The sequence below is a fragment of the Odontomachus brunneus genome, unplaced genomic scaffold (assembly GCF_010583005.1).
Source record: "Odontomachus brunneus isolate Ranch 3 - 2012 unplaced genomic scaffold, Obru_v1 Obru_scaffold_053, whole genome shotgun sequence".
NCBI classification, from domain to species: Eukaryota; Metazoa; Arthropoda; class Insecta; order Hymenoptera; family Formicidae; genus Odontomachus; species Odontomachus brunneus.
In genome coordinates, this window is record NW_022639503.1 from 699,461 (window position 1) to 720,759 (window position 21,299).

General features: G+C 44.9%; 1 protein-coding gene across 4 annotated transcripts in view; it reads left to right on the plus strand.

Annotated features, from left to right (window-relative positions):
- LOC116845555 overlaps positions 1 to 21,299 on the plus strand; it is a 275,053-nt gene that overhangs the window by 105,614 nt on the left and 148,140 nt on the right. For all 4 annotated transcript variants that reach the window (XM_032818338.1, XM_032818339.1, XM_032818337.1 and 1 more), the window contains exon 3: positions 14,812 to 14,874. In XM_032818338.1, the coding sequence (XP_032674229.1) occupies positions 14,831 to 14,874 (44 nt within the window). In that variant the 5' untranslated portion in view covers positions 14,812 to 14,830. The remainder of the gene's footprint in view (positions 1 to 14,811; positions 14,875 to 21,299) is intronic.

Below are 21,299 nucleotides of genomic sequence, written 5' to 3' on the forward strand. Positions count from 1 at the left end.
CAGAGCGAAATCAATTTCCTCGATTATGTAATCTCGCACGCACGGAATACGTATTTGCGCGATAGGCGCTGTGCGTATACACAATTACGGGGCGCGTTGCGGACGTTTAATATTGCATCCGAAATTGGCGAAGAGGCCAGAGGGAGAAAAGGGACCTGCCGTCTCGCCGCGGTTATTAAATTCTCGAAACCGCTCCTGGTTTATTTACGGCCGATGGAGTCCGGAGTAAATGCGGAATCCGCAGCGCGCACTGTTGTGTTGCCTTATTCTCACCGAGATTCCTCGCTCACGGGACTCGCGGGATTTCGAGCGCCGATCGAAGACTCGCTCGAAGAGTGATCACCGATCGTTCACCGGCCGTGCTGCCTTTGCACGGGAATTGTCGTCAAATGTGAACTATCGTCGCGTGCACGCCGCGCAAATAATATATTCAATCTCGAGCAAGATCGATACAGTACTCTTCAACATGCACCATCGACATTTTGCATCATTGTAAATCAGCTTGACTACGCACGAATTAAAAGCGAGCTCACAAGAGCAAGCAAATGAACGGTTGCGTCCCCGTTGCAACCGATTAGCACTTGGATTATCAATTAATATGCGAGCGCGCGATTCATTTGAATAAATTATCATAAAATTATTGAAACACGAAATGACTTTTGCATACATCCCTCGTCCACGGCCGACTGCCCTCCCTCCCGTCGTCGATTTGCGACCGACGAAAGTTTTGGTGCGTTCAATTGTCGGTTTCGATTATTTGTTGCGAAATCTTTATTTCATACATCTCGCGATACATGTATACGTAAAGCGCCATAACAGTCTCGGCATTTATCAGGTCCGGCTACTCGACTCTTCCCGTCACACTATCGTGTTTACACACACAGAGAAAATTTTATAGCACAGTTTACTGTGGAATTTTGCAAGCAGATCGACATCTGCAATAATTCACTGATATTGATAATTTTGCTACATTTCTTAGCACGATAGGCCTTACTCTCTGACAGTTTATTTCCTCGCGCTCCATCAGAAATAAAGTAACAGTAAAAAATATTAGAATGAAAAACAGAAATTATATTCTCTTTGTGTACTCGTCATGACTGTTGACTGTTCAAGGAAATAGCAACGACATCTCAACTAGCCCCCGTCAAAGCTACATTTGTAACGCAAGAAATAAAATAATGTGACAAACACAGGGGAATTTGTAATATAAAAATTAACGTCGACAATAAAATTCAGAGCTGCAGAAGTTGATACAATAAAATAAACAATCAGTTTAAAGCTGTAGAACCAGTTCAAAGCTATATAAAGAAAAGGTAACATTTGAGATATATCGTTGCTTTATTACCTTGAACAGTCAACAGTCACGATACGCGTGATCGATAGATTCAGGTGACCCTAAAGCTCAGTAAAAGTTCAGGCTATTGTGCCGGTTAGTGTTCCACCTCTCGACATTTTAATCAATCAGATTACATTACACACACGCTTAATGCAATTCGCGCTATTGTAAGCACTCTGCGAAGACAAAAGTATTCATTACGCGTCGCAGAGAAAAAAAGCCGTTAAGGAACGAGCGAGAGAGAGAGAGAGAGAGAGAGAGAGAGAGAGAGAGGAGTGCGTGTTTGTTCTCGCTAATCGTTCAATTTGCTCGTATCGATTCTGTTACACGGTAACAAAGGTCGCGTTACGCGATTACATTCGATCGCTTTCTACGTCTATACGCGAGCTCGCCGCGCGCATAACTCCCCGACGCGGTGCGCTCTCTAGAAATTCACGATATATACCTCTAGAAATGAAATCGGATGCAAACAGCGAGCGCGCACGTTCGAGAATAACGCCAACTCGCGGGACCAAAGTCCCGGCTGGAATTTTTTAACAAATAAAACGGATTAAAGCGCGCGCACGAACGAAATGGGGACAAGCGCGCGCGCGCGCGCAATCCCTCCGAAAAAAGGGAGGAACATCGTTATCGCCTTTTTCGCACGTTCTCCCGTATCCCGTCAGCCGGCGCACTGCGGTCACTGGGTCACACATCCAGCCCGGCAACTAGCCGAACGATGTCGTCCTGGGCTCACCACGGGGGCGTCGGCGATCGTCCTCGATTCCCACCCCCGCCTCGCCGCTCGCCCAGCCGCGCGCTATCTGTTTGTATTTGCATTCGCGTGTCCGGCTGCGCGCGCGATCATTTGCATTTCCGTCGTGCGACGCGTCCGAGTACTCGTAATGGAAACAACGCGTTGTGTCCCTGTTCCCACCGTCGTCGCCTTCGTTGCGGCCATTCGCCGATATCGTCAACCGAATTAGAATATCTCCTGACTCACGAAATTCCAACTTTGCGGCAGACTTTCGAAACGATACAGAATTCCCAAATAGGTCGGACGAAATGAATATTTCAATCTTGTGAAAAACTTGGAACGTTCCACAATTTATTTAGAGAACTCTTTCCATACAGCTCACCTGCTATTTTTTTACACGTCATTGTGTGTAAAACAGACATAGTTCGGTAGAAGAGGAAATGTTCACCGTCGCGCGTATATGACGCTGATGGTGAACGTGTTAATTTGTGGTAGCCTTCTTTCTGGTTAGCCTCGCGACGATCGTACACACGCTCTCGTCTATTTTCCGCGATGGTTCGCCGACCGATCGCGTGCACTCGCGCGAGCGTTAACGAGCGCATCTCGCGTGTCCGCGCGACGACTCGCCGTAAATTACACGCGTCAGCGTATTTCCGGACTCGCGGGCGAACAGCAGCCGGCACTCCCGATGAATTTTACAGATAATTGTGCTCCTACGTAATTAAAAAGCGCGGAGCGCTCCGTGCGTGGGTGTGTATGTGTTTGTACATGAATAGAATGCACCGGAATTAACGGGACGGAGTTCAATCGTAGACAGAGTCGCTCGACAAAGTCGGCCTTTCCTCGGCTTTAAGTGCAATTGCAATTCGTGCGTTTCAATGGGGGATCACGTGTCACGTGTCTACGAACCGTATGCCACCGCGGAAATGGAGCAATCGTAATGAATTGACTCTGAGTAAAGTACCACACAGTTGATACAGCATCTCACATTTGCTTTCTGCGATTAATTTGCATAGATGAGAGTGAAAATGCGCGTTTAATTGATGATCTCGTCGTCGAGGTACTCGTGATCGCGTAATATGCGACAAAATAGCGACGCGAGAGTAACGCGACCGCCACTTTCCATCATGGAAAGTGCCAGCAGGGGGGGAAGAAGGGAAAGATAGCTTTTGGAGTGCGACGTAAATTTGCGGTTTGCCCTCTCGACGAAAACGTTCCGGCTGATTAATCGGTTGCACTTATTTCCCGATTAATTAACGGCACAGTGAATTAATTAGCCGGGTCGGCGCGACGACGGTAACTCCTTGCGAGTTGAACGAAAAGCAAACGCGCACCGTGCGCAATTACACGGTCTTGTAACGCATGCATTCGATCGAGCCCAGACCCGTACATATACACATATACACACGCGCACACACACACATACGCTCACGCGACACGACGCAGTGCGACGCAATGACGCCGCGACGTGCCGTGTACGGGCATCTCGCTGCGTCTCGGCGCACGCACACGTCATGACGCGTAATCCGCGACCATATAACGGACGGCGGAGTCGCTGATGGATTCGTGTGCATTTCATCGCACCGCGAGACGCGCATCCAGATACTATTTGCGTTGTATTGATGACGCGATACGAGTTCTCTCGAAAAAAAATTCCAGAGACTATTGTGCGCCTGCGAATATTTAATTATCGAACGCGCGATGACGTTTCTGGCGGGAACGTAGGCGAGCGCGTTGGCGCATTGGCGCGTGCGCCGACGAGACAATCTCGTTGCAGCAATGCACGGAGGGAATATCGTAGTTTTTATTTTCTTCATATAGATTCTTTTCGATTCGTATGTTTCTAGTAGTGCAAGAATAGACTGCCAGTGAGGTCTGTCTCGCTAAGAACACAGTAACACTGAGAGAAAGTCTCTGCTGATCAGTCTCTGCTGATTTAACACAAAATACGCCTCGGGGTGTTCGAGAGCACATCATCATGTCAGTCCGTTACTCTCGTTATCTGGTTCGATGCTTAAATAATCAGAGGATACCGACGAGCAGAGTATCACTAACTAACGCAGTACGGAATATTCCGGATATCAGGTAGAGCCGGACGAAGTACCGGCTGGATGCACCAGCCACCTGGTACACGGAGCGCGCCATTAATGTGCTCCAGTATACCAGTGTGTCTCGGTGCTGCCGTACTTTCCGCTCATTCATGCCCCCGCTCATTCATACTCCCGCGGGAGACGAAGCACTCCGTTAATTTCGCGTTTAGAGAGAGAGAGAGAGAGAGGGGAAGAGAGAGAAGGAAGACAGAAAGAGAGAAAGTGCACTCCTTTACCCACCGCCGTCCTCTCATCTGCTCTCACCATCTCTCGCATTCGCCCGCTTCGGTTCTCCGCCATCTTCGGCTACCATATTCCGCGTGTACTTTCTGTAACCTCCGGTGTGCCGCGCTACTCTTTATCCCGCCGTCCTCTTTGCCACGTCTTCGCCATCTTTTCCTTCCTCGTTATCCACCTTCTCGCCGCGCGCGCGTCGCTTCTTTCGCGCCACCTGACTACCTCTCCTCTCGGTGCACCCTTCGCGCTCCTTCTCTCGCAGATGCACGATTCATCAGCACCCTCCTCGTTCTACCACCGACTTCGTGCTCCATCGCCTCTCGTTCCCCCTTCGCTTCGTTATCGTCATTTCGACTTTGCCCGACGTTTCGCGTCTATTGAAACTGTGTGCGTACCTGTGCACGTGTACGCGCGTGTACACGTACACATCTCGTCCGATACTTCACCGAGTACTCTTTCCCCGACCTGAAGCTGCAGACCTGAGCCGCAGACAGCGTATTTCCACCTTTCTTCATTCCCTCCGATCGTCTCGCGCCAGCGTCCCTTTGTCGTTTTATGCTCGGCATTCTCTATGCCTCTTGCCGAGAGTCTCTTTTCGTGTAAATGGCGTCGTGATCTAGCTTATTAAAAATATTGCCTCTTTAGAGTCTTTAGAGGCTTTAGCGGATTGATATAGAAGCTTCTTCGCGATTTTGGGTCGATTCTTTGCTGACGTACCGATAATAATTCGATTACGTCGAATTATTGAGCCGTAAATCACATCATTGTTATAATTGTATCATGCGTTTCCTTTTTTAATTTCGACTTGTGGGCTTCTCCCTTTCGATTTATACTTTGTGATATCCAGCCCTTCTTTTTTCTCTCTTTTCGTATTATATTCGCTACACTTCACGTTTTCTTCTCCCTTCATTTCATTCCTCCTCTTCTTATCGACGATCGTCATTCCCCGTCTCTCATTTCTACGTTTCTCCCCCAAGTCACAAGGCGGACTTCCTCTTTATTCGCAGAAGTTAGGCGCCGGCACTTACGGGCCGTTAAGCTGCAGACAGCATAAATAAATACGCGAATTCGGTTAGCCGGAAATTACGGCGAACGGCGGAGAAAGGAAGGAGACGCGAAAAAATTCTAGTAAAGGGCGAATGGCGTCGTCCACGAGAGTGGGTAAACGAATCCTCGAAAGCACGCGTGTATGGGCCGTGCAAAAACGGACCGCATAATTTTTGCGCCCAAAATATAATACTAAAATGTTACAAATTTTAACCAATTTCTTGCACTTTTGTCATGAAGATCCATTCTTTAGTATATCAGGTGCGCTGAATACGAATGTGATCTGAAAAACTGTCCATCACGTAAAGTTTCCGAAAAAATAAAGATTTAAACTTTCAAAAAACATATTTGTCGCCATTTTTATGAATTCGTAACGCATAAACCGAACGTGCTAGCAACTTCGGAATGGTCTGAAATTGAAGTTTGAGCCTTTATCTTTTATACGTTATCATGAATTTGTAAAAATGGCTAGAAACGCGCCTGTTGAAATTTTAAACCCCTATCTCTCAAAAATTTGACGCAATGGACAGTTTTTTTATATCATATTCGTATGTCACATTCATCATATCCGATTCACTAAAGAACGACCCTTCATGACAAAGGTGCTTCATGACAACATCTTGTAATTAATATCAATCGTGTAATTAATATAAGCGAAAGAACCCTGCTTTATTCAGCGCGCTCTCTCGAAAAATTAAGAATTAACATCTCGATGGACTCGGCTGCGCTAACGTGCTGTTGATTCCCAGTTAAATTTTAGATTGGTCGATTTCTCCTAGTTCTCTTTTGGGAACTGGAATTCTAAAGAAAAAGAAGTCGAGAAAAGTGCGCCGAGCGATGTTGACGAAGTCGTCGGAGGTTGTTACATTTTTGAGCGGGCGATTCAAACTTCGATTAAAAGTCGGTAGCTGGTTCGCGCGACATCATGGAAAAGTCGTCGTCCGCTTAATCGCCGTATGATTAAAGCGCTTCATCACGGCGAGGTCGGGGCGCGACTCTCATCCGAAATGCGTTACGACTTGGTGCAACGCGTAAACGCAACAACCGACCGTGTGTGCGAGCATCGCGCTCGTGTTTCTCGCATTACGCGGTCGCGAGCCCGTACGATATTAGATGACTGACGAATAAAACGACGAAGAAACGCGAGATCGACGCGGACCAGTTCTAATGGACACGTTCGATTGAATTTCAATTCTCACTTCCGCGCTGCGCAGATTGATACGCGGCTGTTGCACGCTGTCGTCGGTCATCCATCCGCAATTTCGACCGGCGCCAGAAGCCGTGTGGAGCGCGGAATGCCAATACGCGCCGGTCAGATTGTATAAATGCGCCGGGACTCGACTCGCCCTTTGTGATTTCCCTTGGTGAAACTGCCCGAACGCCGCGTCGTGCGCTGCGTGCGAACTCGAATCGGTCCTCGGGGTGCGACGCGCGCGCGCGCGGCAGCTGATCGGAATTTCGCGGATAATTCTTGCGTCGCTTAGCCGGCGCGCCGTACCGTGATTAATGAACGGAAGGCCGGGGCTCGCATAGAAATCTCCCAAGATTTTCCCAGATGTAGCATAGATTCTGATTAGATGTTAGAATGCCTAACTTTTTCATGAAATTGATTATCCCATTACGATATTGGATAATTGGAAATTTCATTTTTATCCCAAATGTGGATTCTCTGTCTATCGAACCAACAGGAATTTACACTTTTTCTCAGCTGGTAACTTTCATAGTATCAAACAAGGAATTCCACTTTTATACCAATTATTGTATATTGTTAGTAACTCAAAGTGTTTTGAAAAACTGTATTTTTTTTATTTTTTGTTTTACTGTAATTGTTTAGAAAATCTTATTTGAAAATAATGTAATTATTTGGAAAGTCAACATATGTGTTTTGACTAATTCTAACGTACTATGAAGATCGAAGAAGGAATTTTGAGAAAATTTTGTGTTTCCTTAGGATCGCGTGAGAATTTGTAATTGTTTTAAAAAGTCGAGTTGGATCTCAATAGATCCTAGGAAATTTTTTTTGTATGAGCTGCTTTTTCTGCGTCAACTCTGTGATTCAAACACGACAGAATAGGATGGAACGCGTGCTCGGTACTCTGAGAATTTAATTCCGAATGTTGACGCAATGACATAATATGGGTAATTATTCGAATTTCGCGTCAACGCGGGTATAAATGTTGCAAAATTGTCGAGCAAATGGAGTTGTAGATACTTTGGCTTTTCGAAAACGTTGGGAAAACTCGATGCAACGAATCGTCCTCTCGACTGCGCTAACTCCGTTAATTGTATTAATCCTTTGTCTACTACGCGTCACTATAGCTTCTCGCTAAATGATTTTTTAGGACGAAATATTGCTATAGTGGTTGTCTCGTGCAACTTGCATTGAGACTCAGTAAGATAGCTTGTCGATACTACACTGAGGAAGAAATATTTGGTATTTAAAACTATAATTAAATAAAAAAATAATTACTATAAATTATTGTTTATTAAATTCTACTATAATGTTACCAATAATAATTTTATATGCATGTTATTTTGACCATTTTACTACAACAATATGATTGGCGCCAAAAATAATAATAATTTTAATTATATTAACTATTCTTTTCTCTCTCAGTGTAATAGTTTGTTCACTTTTGACATTGCAAATACGAATTTTATTAATTTCCTAACTATTACGTCGCGTCTGTACTAACGCAGATAAAACAAATTACGTACAATAAAGCGAGTAACTCAATCAATCGCGCGCGCTGACACCATCCATTACTCGTTCAGCGGGAAAGCCGTGCGTTGTGCGTCCAGCTCAGCAGAAGCTAAAGAGTTAAATGATTCGACGGCTATGCGGAGTACTCGACGGACGGTCAAATCCATTCACCGCGCGCCGACTTTTCCGATTCATTTCCATCTTACCGCGCGTCAAGTGCGCACGAGAGCGGCGCGGGACTTTCGCGAAATACGCAACGTACGCAGAACAGTGCAATTTTTTTCGTGCACGCGTGGTGGTAAGCACTCTTCCAGCTTCATCAGAACTTTCATACGTGCCTCGAGTTTGTGACTCCCTTATCTCTTTCCCGCTTTTTCTCCCTCTTTCTCTTTGCCGTTCTCAAACACCCTTTGCCCGATTCGGTCAGTTCTCCCTCCCTGCAATAAAAGTGACTAACGACCGGGGGAAGACACGACGACTCGACGTCGGGAACATGCAGGAGATCACGATATCGTCGCGACGAAAGCGCACAATCCATCACGTGTACGCGGACGTTACAAGTAATGTTCGCGATGCATCCTCCTCCAATCCTTGGCTTCTCCCGTCGATACACGATTATCGGGTCAACTGCGTCTCGAATATCGCCCCAGAAATGCTGATGAAAGCGAGATATTCACGCATGTCGCCCGAATAGAACATCTAAAATACCGTATTACAAGTATCATTCGTAACGGACGACAGCATTAACAATTAAACTTTCGATTCAACGATTTCGATTCGCGCTGACGTCGAACATAGCCGACGCAAACAGGCGTGCGATATCATCGCAATGGAAATGAAAGGCGGATGTTAAGAATCAGTAGGGGTCGCGGAAAGGGAAAGGCTAGTTAAACGATATGACACTGTCGCGTCAAGTGTGAGGTTAGATCATAGCTGGCGAGAGAGAGACGGATCCATCAAGCATGGATGGATGGATGAATGACTGGCTGGATAGCTAACTAGCTGGCTGGCTGGCTGACTGGCTGACTGGCTGACTGGCTGGCTGCCTGGCTGGCTGGCTGGCTGGCTGGCTGGCTGGCTGGCTGGCTGGCTGGCTGGCTGGTTGGCTGGCTGGCTGGGTAGATGGATGGATACATGGTCGGAAGCTAGTCTCATAAAATATGCAGCCTGCAATCACGTCTCTTGAATGGAAAAGAGAGGAGGCTAGGCTAAAAAACGTAAGAAGGGCGAAGGGGGCTACGGTGGATAGCCGGGTTGACTCGGCAGGGGATGAGAAGGGAATGATGGCGCCGTTGCAAGCAGAGTTGGCGAGAAGAGGCAGAAGAGGGAGGGAGGAAGAGAGAAAGAGAGGGTGGACGAGTGAGGACGCCTCTATACGCATTTCAAAAAGCAAGACCCGCGCAATACTGCTGAAGCTGCGGGTCTACGGTCGGATTCGCTGTGCTTGCGTTCGCAAAAAATGTTCATAACTAGCCAATTCCACTGTCGCATTGTGTCGGCGCCTACATTTACGGTTATGCGCGTATGTACGTATGTGTGTGTGTATGTATGTACATCGATGAAAATGCATCCTTGCTGTTCAGTACACGAATACGTCTCGTCGAAGTCGTCCGACGTCCGCGGCCACTTTACCGATTTAAAAGTCACGATACATCGGACGGAGTCCGATAAAAGGGGGAAGAGCGCACGAAAGCAGTTCCGCATCGTTCGTGGCTCGCGCAAGGGTGGGAAGAAACGGCCGACGATATATTTCCCTTGTGGAGACCGCGCGATAAATAGACAATTTTATCGCGAAGCTACCGTAAAGTGCGCCGATGTTATACCGCGACTTTGAAATCCAACTCGCCGAGCCGGGCGATTCCACGTCGATAAAGCGCGGTAACGTGCGAAATATCGAAATTCGCGATGTTAGGAATTCGTTGCACGCGTCCTGTTTCGCTTCTTTTCAACGTAACAATGATACTCCATGTGAAATACAACGCGAGCGTTGCCTCGCGGTCCGTGCAAATAAATTATGCACGCGATGACTGTGTATTATCCTAGAGAAGCGTGACCGGGCGGGAAATTTCAGATATTGGTGGGAGAGCTCAAAGGGTCGAGCAACTCGATAATCCCCGCGCTTTGAATTTGAAAGGGACCATTTAAATTGTAAAAATCTGACCCAGATTCCGCGGAGCGTGCGAGATACTTTATAGGCTCCTCCATCCCGCGGCCTTCCATCAGTCGCTTGGATTAAAATTCATCGGTGCCCTTGCTCGCTGTGCGAGATAACGTATTTAAAATAAGCCGCACTATCGCCGTAATAAAGATCAACATGAGAACTAACTAAATCGCTTACGGCGAACGTAATCAAATCGCGCCGTCCGATAATCAGCTTCTCTGCCGTTTCACGAGAAGCCGCTGATAGTGGCGTGATTCGCGCGAATCGATTTAAGACTTCGCGCGCGCACACGAATATGCGAAGAAACATATACATATTTATATATCGTCCCTGATTTCCCGCCAGCTCCTTCCTACATCAGCCGAATGTTCCTCATATAGAGTTCAAAAGTCTTTTCTCATAAACAGTAAACAAGTGTTTTGTACGAACAAAGCAGTGTTTGAATTAAAGTATCTCAACAAACTAAATGTGTATTTTATGGAGAAAGACTTCTGAATCGACTTAATACACTCTCTTTCTTGTAAGAAAACAAAGAAATAATTCATCGAGCGTTAGTTGTTAGCTTTTTCAAGAATATTCTCACAAAGGACTCTTCTAAAACCAAAAGGAAAATATTGCAACATCTAAGAACTCCAGTTGCAGAGTACTATTTCCTGCAATCCCATATTCTAAGCGAAAATTTTTACCGTAAGAATATTTTTCTTCTAATGAACAAGGGTGATATATCTTGCTTAAAATATTTTTTGGTTTTCGAAGAAAAACCTTTTTGAAGTGTACATAAGAGGCTTTCTCTGAGGATAAGATTGAATTTTTTCGGATGATAAATTCATCTCTGAAGAAGTTAAACGCGAGATCGCTAAAGTCGAGACACAGCAACTCTATCACGTTTCGTGAATCTTAAATCCCGCAAACGCTCTCCGCGCAACTATCAGCTGGAAACTGTTGGCGCGACGTGCTTATTGTCACCCGAATAGCAGCTTTCTCTAAAAGGGGCGAGGGATGGCTTCGAGGTGAGATATAGGATCCAGGAAGCGCGGTCGACAGGGATTTGGTCGGGGAAAAACGTAGGCAAGGTTGAAGTGGCACCCACTTGTCGCTGAGATATGCATGAGCTGGCTGAAGTTACGCTACAACTACGCTGCTTACATAATCCAAACGCCCAACGTAGTAGTAGCGCGCGCGCACACGGACAAAAGGTCATCCTCGGCGGAACAACCGCATCCGGACGAACCCCCAGCCGCGACGTCGAACAGAGGGACGGCCCTCGACGATATCGCGAAGATAGAAAGCCAGTTTAATCTTTCACGCGTGATATTTTATTGAGGACCGCCGTTCCTCATGATGGTGGCGAGCCTGTCGCGTTGTCGTGTTTGAAACATGAGAAGACCACGATAGTCGATCATCGCGCAGTCGCTTCTCTTTCTGGAGATGCGACAGCGTAGGAATCTTATTGCTAGTCGGATCGGATCGGGTGTCTCGCGTTCGTGAATGTCGAAAAGGGGAACCTGTAAAAACACAAGGGAGGATCCGAGGGTGTCCGGATTTAGAATCGTAGTCGAGGGCTGATAGGTTCTCGTGCGCTTCCCCGTGCTCGAGAATCAATTTCCCGCGGCGAGGCGTGAAATTATTTCACTGCCGTTTCGATCCGTCCCAATCAGGCGGCTGCTCCGTCCTTCACCCCTGCTGCGCGCTAAGCTATGCGGGAATCGCGAAACTCGGCAACTTATCATTGGACGTATAGAACGAAATAAGCTCTCTCGCTGTTTCCGCTCGAGGGAGCGATGGGACCACGCAAAGAGACGAACAGCGATTCCATCTTCGACCTCTTTCTCGGCCGAGCGAGAGTCGGTTCTTATCAAACCGAAACATGTCGCGCGAGATCGCGAGGACATATTGTTGATGCAGATTAACAGAGATTTATGACGGCCATAAAGCGGCCGCGCGGTCAACGCACACTTCCGCGAGGTTAACCGCCGACCGACCTGCGAAGCTACGACGCGTCGACGGTACACACGATGAGTCCTCGAGGAGTAAGTTGGCCGAATGATGGCGAACTTTCGGCTTTTCTCCGACGGTACCCCGAGGATTTCCGACGGTTCGTTAAGTTCATATGTACACACCGTAAACACGCCACCGCTCTCGACTTATACGCTCCGCCATAGTGCGTGCTTGTTTCCTCTTTGTTGTCTCCTTACCTCTTTTCCTTCCTTCTTTTCTTCCTTCCTTCCTTCCTTCCTTCCTTCCTTCCTTCCTTCCTTCCTTCCTTCCTTCCTTCCTTTCTTTCTTCCTTCCTTTCTTTCTTTCTTCCATCTTTCCGCCCTTCCGACGAAATATCGCGGCGTCACGCGCTTTCCTACCAAGCAAATATTTATCATCGCGCGCAACGGGTTGTGTCGCACGGGGCGAGGTTCAGCGTTACGATAACTAAACTTCCGGTCAACAACAACTATTGATCCTCAATTATGCTCCGATACGCGGCGTAGTGATACGCTCGCGATATCATCGGACAACGCTGCTGTATCTCGCGTTAATGAGTCGGAACGCGCGCTCTTTCGGCCGAGGGTGTGCTTTCTATCGTTGGAATTTGTAATAAAATGATAATGGCTGTGTGACGTGGCGAAGAGGTCGCGCGGATAATCGATGCACGTAGAGAGGGCGCGAGGCGCGCCTTAATGTTTGTGAATTATTTATACTCTCGAAATTTCTTGGAGTGGAATCTCGCTCGGAACGAGTGAAGATTTACTCGAAACGGCAGTGAAAATACTGCCACTCACAATCATAAGAATGAATATCTAACTAGCACTTGAAGTGGGTTCTTAATCCATACGAATGAATATTAACGTAAAGTTGTTGAAGTGACAGATTACTGCTTTGACAGATTGTTTTCACTTCTTTGAGAGTAATCAATAAACAATAAATCAACAATGCATACATGAAAAATAAAGTTAGCTGTGGCAGTAGCAATCTGTGTATAATAACGAAAAATTAGCTGTCTATATATATATATATATATATATATATATATATATATATATACATATATAATACAAATAAATTATATTCTTGTCTGCACCGCAATTAAAGATAATTTTACATAGTTAAATAATAGAAAGAAAGAAAAAGGAAAGAAATTAGCTACGAAATTAATGTAGTACCAGCAATATCAAAAACTGTAAATATCACATCCAATTTTTAGTTACAGTAACAAATACATTTTCAGTAAACCATGATTAGCTGCGGCAGCGAAATCTTTCCTTTTCGTATACGATTAAAAAATTCCAATAACCTAATTGCATTGCATGTTAAATCATAATTAAGTCAAGGTATAATCATGTGCCAGCATAATAGTCTTAATTATCAGACTCACCTTCAATTTTAAGCAGAAATATTCATTTGACGATTTAGAGTGGAAAATTCACGCTATAAGTAAAAAGATACTCCGAATCCGACTGATTCATCTCACTTTACCTTCCAAATAGAATTTCACTTGGAAAAAATGTAAAAAGCACGAACAGCTGACGAAGTTTATCGTCAGATGATACAATTCGACGTGTTTCATTAATATACGGAAAAAAATTTGATTAGATCGACCAAATGTCTGGTGAAATATGAATGAACCAAAAATTCCAGACAAGGTTACCAGAATTCTGTTCAGATTAATCAGAAATTTTGTTAACTTGAACAGAATTCTAATAACTTCGATCGGAATTTTTCGTTCATATTTCACCGGAAATTTGGTTAATTCAACCAAACTTGTTTTTTCCGTGTAAAAAATAACACGAGCATTAATTTCTGCACTTTGCGAGCGTTCCTCTAATTTAACGGCGAAAACCCTTTGAGGATTCTCCATCCCGTATGGATCTTATAAGACGTAGATACGGGAAATTACATAATGCGATGTATAATAAGGCTCCTGTAGCATCGCGTAACTGTAAATTACAATCATTACCGCTACCGCGCGCGGCACGAATTATGGAGATATACCATTCGTTACGTATTATACTTATTACTCGCGCCGCTACGCTCGCGCACACAGTTGCGCGGAATTGCAGCGTGCCATTAACGAAAGCGATTCATATACTTAAGCCCTTCCCGATAAATATCTATCAGCTTGTTATCAACGCGATATTCTCGCGTTGTTGTTTATTAAAGCGCCCCTTTGTTGTTATTAAAGACGAAATTTTATCAAACTGTAGACACACAGCGAATTACGTTTACACATATGCAATTGTAAGCGCGGTATAATTGTATCACGCGGTTCCATTCCGTCACGAAATACACGAGACATGGCGGGCACATCACGGCCAGCTAGCTACGTGCCATCGAGCGATAAATTATGTAATAAATATTTTGCAATCTGCCACGCGGCGATATTTAGTGCAGGCGAAATGTCAGGCGGTGCGCGTTGCCGCGAAGTTTGACATTTCGCAGTGGTCCGTGTATATCGAGTCGGCCTGCTCATCGAGACTGTCACGCGAGAAATAACGTTTCTGCTTTCAGATCGGGCGGTTGATGCCTGATGGCGCGGGCTGGAACGCAACGCTGGAGAAATCCTGCTCCAGAGTAAGTGGACTCTTGATTCACGGTGGTGGGAATAAGCATGCGGCGCCGCTATATTATGCATAGCCAGCAGCGGCTGGCACGGTACCGTAATGGTTCTCAAACCGAGACCTCGGAACGAACACGTGGGCGATAAATAAGAGAACTGAAAGAGAAGAGGGACAAAGAGAAAAAACGAAGGACGTAGTTTACGGCGTTATAAACGCCTGGTCGTGCGCGAAAAGCGCCGTTGTATCTCGAGTTTATCGTCGTTCTCTTTTATCAAGCTCACGTTTTCATTCCGATTCTTCTACGACGGTATCAAGGACCGCGATAAATCCTTCGTGGTCGTGATTACGAAAGAGATGTTGTCGAACAAGAACGCACCCCGTTCACTGCTTGTGAACGAATACTCGCGTTGGTTTCCGCGCGTTTCGCGACACGATCCCGAGACTTCGCAACATCCGCGCGAGCTACTTGCCGCCGCGAGTTCGGCCAAAATGGGAAAGCGCCGGCTGGAACTTCTCGCGGGACCACCGTGACGGATTTAAATAAAGCCGAGGAGGAAGTGCTCCAAGTTTCCTTCTGGAGGCTCACTCCACTCCTCGAAACCGATGTCCGCAACTCCTTCCCTCGTCTGCCCTCTTTTTTCCTCGAGGCTGAAAGCCACCGCGAGCCGCGCGTAGATGGACTTGGCGAGCATAAAATGGAATGTAACTTTTCGGTAGACTCTTTAGAGATAGCGAGTTTATCGACCGAACTCGGTAATTCCGCGTTAGAAATGTCGTGAAATGAAAGTAAAATCGCAGCGGAAGAAATGACAATAATGGACGAGAGAAACGATGAATCCCGAATCGCATTAGATAAGAGTGTTCGATAACGAATTTTAAGGCTTAATCTTTGAGAACGTAGATTACATGTATGGGAAAAAGTATCAAATTCAACAGAAAGAATAAAGAAAGAAAAATAAATAGAATTAAGAGACAACGCGGAAAGGAAAAGAGAGAGTACAGATTTGAAAAACAATTATCGGCTAAATTCTCGAGGAAAAGATCCACCTGCGAACGAACGTATCGGCGTGCTTTCGCGGTATACTTTTCACTTCGTTCACATTCTCCGTTAAAACGAGGGAAACGTGGATGAAAGAAGAATGATATCGCTTCGTTCGTTGCGCGAAACGGTTAGAGTAGCGTGGCTGTACACACCGCGAGGTCGAGGGATTCAGTTGATACGCGTAACCGCGAGCTCTCTGCAGCCTCTATATGCCTCTTCGCGAAGGAGGATCAGAATATTGCCTCGGTTCGTGCCGAAGGATCCGATGTACACCGTATAACCTTCCGACCCGCAGCGCCGGCCGCCGCTTTCGCCTCCTCCGCCGCCGCCATCGTCCTCCGAGCCGCACGCTCGATAGGGCCGGACCGGAACCACGGGTATCTTTGATCAAAGACGCTCTCGATTGGATGCTCTGTCGTGATTCCGATGATGAATAATTGAGAAGCGAGCTCCGAGAAATTTCGCCGTGCAAGCGCTATCCCATCAAGATCGCCGCGGAGTATCGAGCGTTAAATTTCTTACGGTTTTGATGTCGAGCCCGCGCCACCATCTTCTCGTTTTCCTCTCTCTCTTTCTCCCGGTTGTCCAGCCTTTGTTCTCGTGCCTTTAATTCGTTGCAGCGAGGAGGCGTTTTGAGTGGACATTTGAAATTCTGTCTGTACCAGCAAATCATTTTTTCGATCGAAAGATTTATTCTCCTCTTTCAACTCTATACACGGCTTTTTACACGGCTTAATAAAATGGAGAAGAGACGAGTGAATTTCTCTTCTTTTATTTTCCTTGACCGACATTTCACATAATATTGAATCTCGCTGGAAACATGACAGTCTCTCTCTCCTCTCTCTTCCCCTCTCTCTCTCGCGTTATAACAACTATTCGGCACATGCAATTATATTGCACTAATCATATTCGATGGGAACATGTCGGGTAATTTACAGTGGTTTATTTTAACTGTATGCAAAGAGAATTAAACGACTGATTTGTCAGTGTGCGATGATCGACTCGTAGAAGCGGTCGTGCAAACGTAATCTCCTAACATTGCGATGTATACTATGCGCGATACGATGATAATTCCGCCCAAAATTATTATAGTTTCCACGAAAATTCGATAGTTATTACGTATTAGTAGGAAAATTAATTGACTTTGATGCGCGGGAGATAATTTCGCAGGCGGAATCCCCGCTTTAATCGCGGATTAGCGACCTCACGTTTTCCCCGAGCGAAACCGCCGCCATCGACATCGCTTCCCTCTTCGCATATAAATCGTACTTCTCTCGCTTTTGTGTATTCCGGGACTCGAGACACTGAATAGCAGAAACATGCCGGAATAAAAATCGTATCGTAGCCTCTTACCGACTCTCCCTCTCTGTCGGCTTTACCGCCGTCGCTTCCGGCTTGGGATGTAAATCGCTTGAGGCTTAAAAGGGTTAGAGCCGGCGGGCGAAAAGGGTTGATTTTGAACATGCGCCACCTTTTTTCCTCGCAGCGTTGTCGCGACGCACGTAAAAAGGTTCGTGTCGTTAGACTCGTTATGCGCTTCCACGCGCCTGATGGTAGGGAGGTGCAAACCGTCGTAAGAGAGATGCAAACAGACGCAAGAGAGCAAACAAGATTTTGGAAAATAAAATCATGTTGAGACCTCTCCTGAATTTCTTTTAACATTATACGAGCGGAATTCGCCCCGCATTACCTGAGTCAAAATTTAGGTTCTACGCAAATCCTGCGAATGCCATCAAGCTCGAAACACCAATAGAGAATTTCGTAGAATACGTTACTATTCAGGCTATTAGCTAAAAAAGGATACATGTAAACATTATTTAACATTTGTTTATCTCAATAATCCACATGCATTTAATCTTGATTTTAATGAGCAGTGCATAAAATATCTAATTTATTTAATTGCTGTGCAAAGAGATAGGAAGAGAGAATGTGATATAAAAGCGAATATTATATATAAATATATAATCTAAAGTGTAGAGAGAGATTAAATTAATTAATTTACTTTAAGGTTAAAATAAATAAATAGAAAAAGGAAACAACTAAGTTACTTCTTTCATAATTTCATTATTATTTTTTTATTGCTATTAGAAACTTCGATACAATGTAAAAATTCGAAAAAAGAAAGGAGTTATAAGTCTTGTTGCCGCTATATTTCGTCGTGGAGTCAGCTCCTGGTTATTATCGTGATTACGCGCTCAATAGTGCCACACAAAGATATAAATCGATCGGAAACGCAGCGCGTAAACTAATTATCGAAGCAATATCTTCCTCACTTGTATCGCGTGATAATTTAACCTTTTAAATATCATCCTTTAAATATCTGGTACCAATAGGATCTGGACCATTTAGGATGGGGTCAATTGAAACTTTATAAATATGCTATTTAAAGTGTTTTTGACAATATTTTATTTAAAAAAAGTTACTAGAATGTTCCATGAATTATGCACCTTAGAGTTAATAGTCTAATAACTTTTTTAATCGCTTAGAAGATCCGGGATCTTTTGAAATCGTTGATGTGATTTTTCTTAGTCACTGAATATGTTTCTTGTTTGCTGGTGGTCGACAACAATGGCCGCGACTGGCTGGAGATGACTTTCTCTTGATTGTTTTGATTGTTGTTGCGCGTCGCGTACGTTTCCGTGACCGAGTTATTACGGCTCGAGCCGCCGAACGGCGCACACACCGCGACGCGGAGTACGTGTATCGGTGAATTGTTTACCGTCCCCCCGTTCTTCCCCGCGTTGTTTGACCGAAACATTTCGTCGACTACTGAAATATTTAAACGGGCTCTTGTCAACATCGCGTCAGTTCACACGCGTTTCTCCGATCGAGTCGTGCGCGAGTGTTAGTGCCGGTGAGTGTCCCATGCGACGAGCAGTCAGGAACACAGGATGCCAGGATCGGAATGCCAGGGCGATGGACGCAGATTGTTGGGATGCGGCCAGCGATATACATGATATATTTCCAGGTGTGTTAATTTATTTCTTTCGTACGGCATATTTCCGATTTTAACGGGCATTTGGCAAACTTGCCCAGAATAAGAAATATTGCAGCCGAGTCGAAATGTAGAACGTACTTTATGACAATTCCTATTCCATCGTTATTTGACAAATAATCGTAGCTTCACGAATTCTCCGAATATTCGTCAGCTTATATTTATTTCATACAATAAAAAAATATCGAACCATAAACTCGCCAAATAGTGGTCCGCGAAGACAAATCTCTATTTTTTTTCAGTTCTTAATCAGAGATCGTAAGATATTTTTAACTATGAATACCGACCTAAGACTCACAAATACTACGAACGTTGGTTTCTTTCAGTTCTTTAGTTTTGTTATTGCACCAAATTCAAATTTAAGTCTCTTATTGACGTGTTCAAACAGCGATGTTATATTTATCTACAACTCCAATACTATCCGATCATTAATTACTTGATATTTGTTTATTGCGCGTATTCGTTCTGCAATTAAGTTACATACTAATTGCTCATTAAAACTAGAAATAAAGATTAAACGCGAGGTAGAACATTGAGATAACATCGGTTATTAAATAAATACAAATATCCATGATATAGAACCTAGAAACATTGTTGAGGTTGCCAATAGATCTTTTAAGGGGTTACAAGATCTTGAAAGAAGTAAATAGTAAATAACCGTGTGCATAGGGTAGGTTATCAATGAGGTAGAACAATAGCCGATATTGTGCTATATCTCGAGATTCTCCGTTAAATCTTTTGAGCCGTACTGGGATTTGCAGGATTAATGCGGGATCAAAATTTCGACTCGTGTACGTATCGCGGCGAACTTAATTTCGCATCTCCCCTCGGCGCTGCTCGTGATATCACGAAATTGCTGATTTAAATCCTCGTGGAGTACGTTCGATCATACGGAAGCCGACCGTGGCTTAATTAAAACGTCAAAGTACCAATGGTTTTCCAATTATACGTGATCAGGACTGAAGGACCAACCGTGTATTAATGCTCTCCTGTGCTTACATGCTCGTATAAAATCGCGCATCGGATGGAACTAACATATCGACGTTCGATTTCGCGTCTCAGACGCGACCATTCCACCCCCGTCGCCCCCGTTGCATTTGCGGCCGTTCTTTCCTCCGTCTCTCTCTCCCCTTTCTTCTTCTACCTCCCTCTGCCCCCCCTCTCTCTCTCTCTCACTCTTTCTCTCTCTTTGTGGCTAACATGGAACTGTAACTCCCTTTGTATCGTACAAATCGCGGAAAAAATCGACTAGCTCGACGTATCTCTTTATTTGACCGTCGCTTTGAAGCGTAGCGAAGAACGGACGAACCACAGGGGGACCGTTCCTCTGCGTTTCTCGCTGACTAATGCTGTTGCGAGTCGGATTAATTGGCCACAGTTATGCAAGAATAGTCCAATTCACAAAATTATGATTTTCGAGTTTTTGTTTACCAATGAATGGTACATACGTCTTTCTACACACTTCAAGACAAAAATCCAAGCTTCATGACACCTAAAATTAATAAAAAAAAACTGTTTTTATGTTTTGCTAATTATGTGTCATCTTTTTTGCTAATTTACGTCTTTCTTGCTCATCCTTTTGAGAATTAAGCTTGTCAATGAGTACCCTTGATGAGAAGAAAATTGACTATGCTCGACTTCTTGAACAATTGCGCAGAACCTCAGTGCTATCTATACTTTTTGAATCGTGTATCAAATTTTCATCCTCTCTTTTTCCGAAGCGTATCCCACGTGGGTTGGATCATTCTTGCATAGCCAATTATCAGTTATGGCCCCCCACGGGGCAATATAACGTAAACGTGATCGGCACATGGATTAATTAAGTACTTACAGGTCTTTCACGGGGCGTTAGCAATTGCGCGGCTCGATCCGGGCTGAAAAACATTTCCAGAAACGCGACTAGCGTCCTCAGCTACGTCTCTCGTTATTTCTTCCTCCCTCTTCCCTTCATATCTTTCATTTTCTCTATATCTCGTCAGCACCATTGACTCGCAGTGGTAACCTGCAAGTCTTTTCACGTCCGGTCAGTTTCCCGCTGTCCGCTCCGCGCAATGTCCGCCGATAAAAAGCTTACTTGCGAATTGCGTTATATAACTGCCGGTGCCGAAGATATATGCTGCTCCGAAAGATCAACCATGGTGCGTGGGGTATTACGAATTATTACGGACGAAATGCGCTTAACGTCGACCGTGCGAAAATATCTCTTTTTATCCAGGCGTCTCTACAGAATTATCTCTCTTTCATTTTCTCTCTCTCTCTCTCTCTCTCTCTTACGTAATTTTGTTCGCGGTTTCTTCTATCCGTGAGAGCGTAAGACTAATATTTTATTAAATTTTGGATACAATAAGGAATATTTGGCGAGTGAAATTCAATTTCCTCGCGTAACATCTCTCTGTTTTTT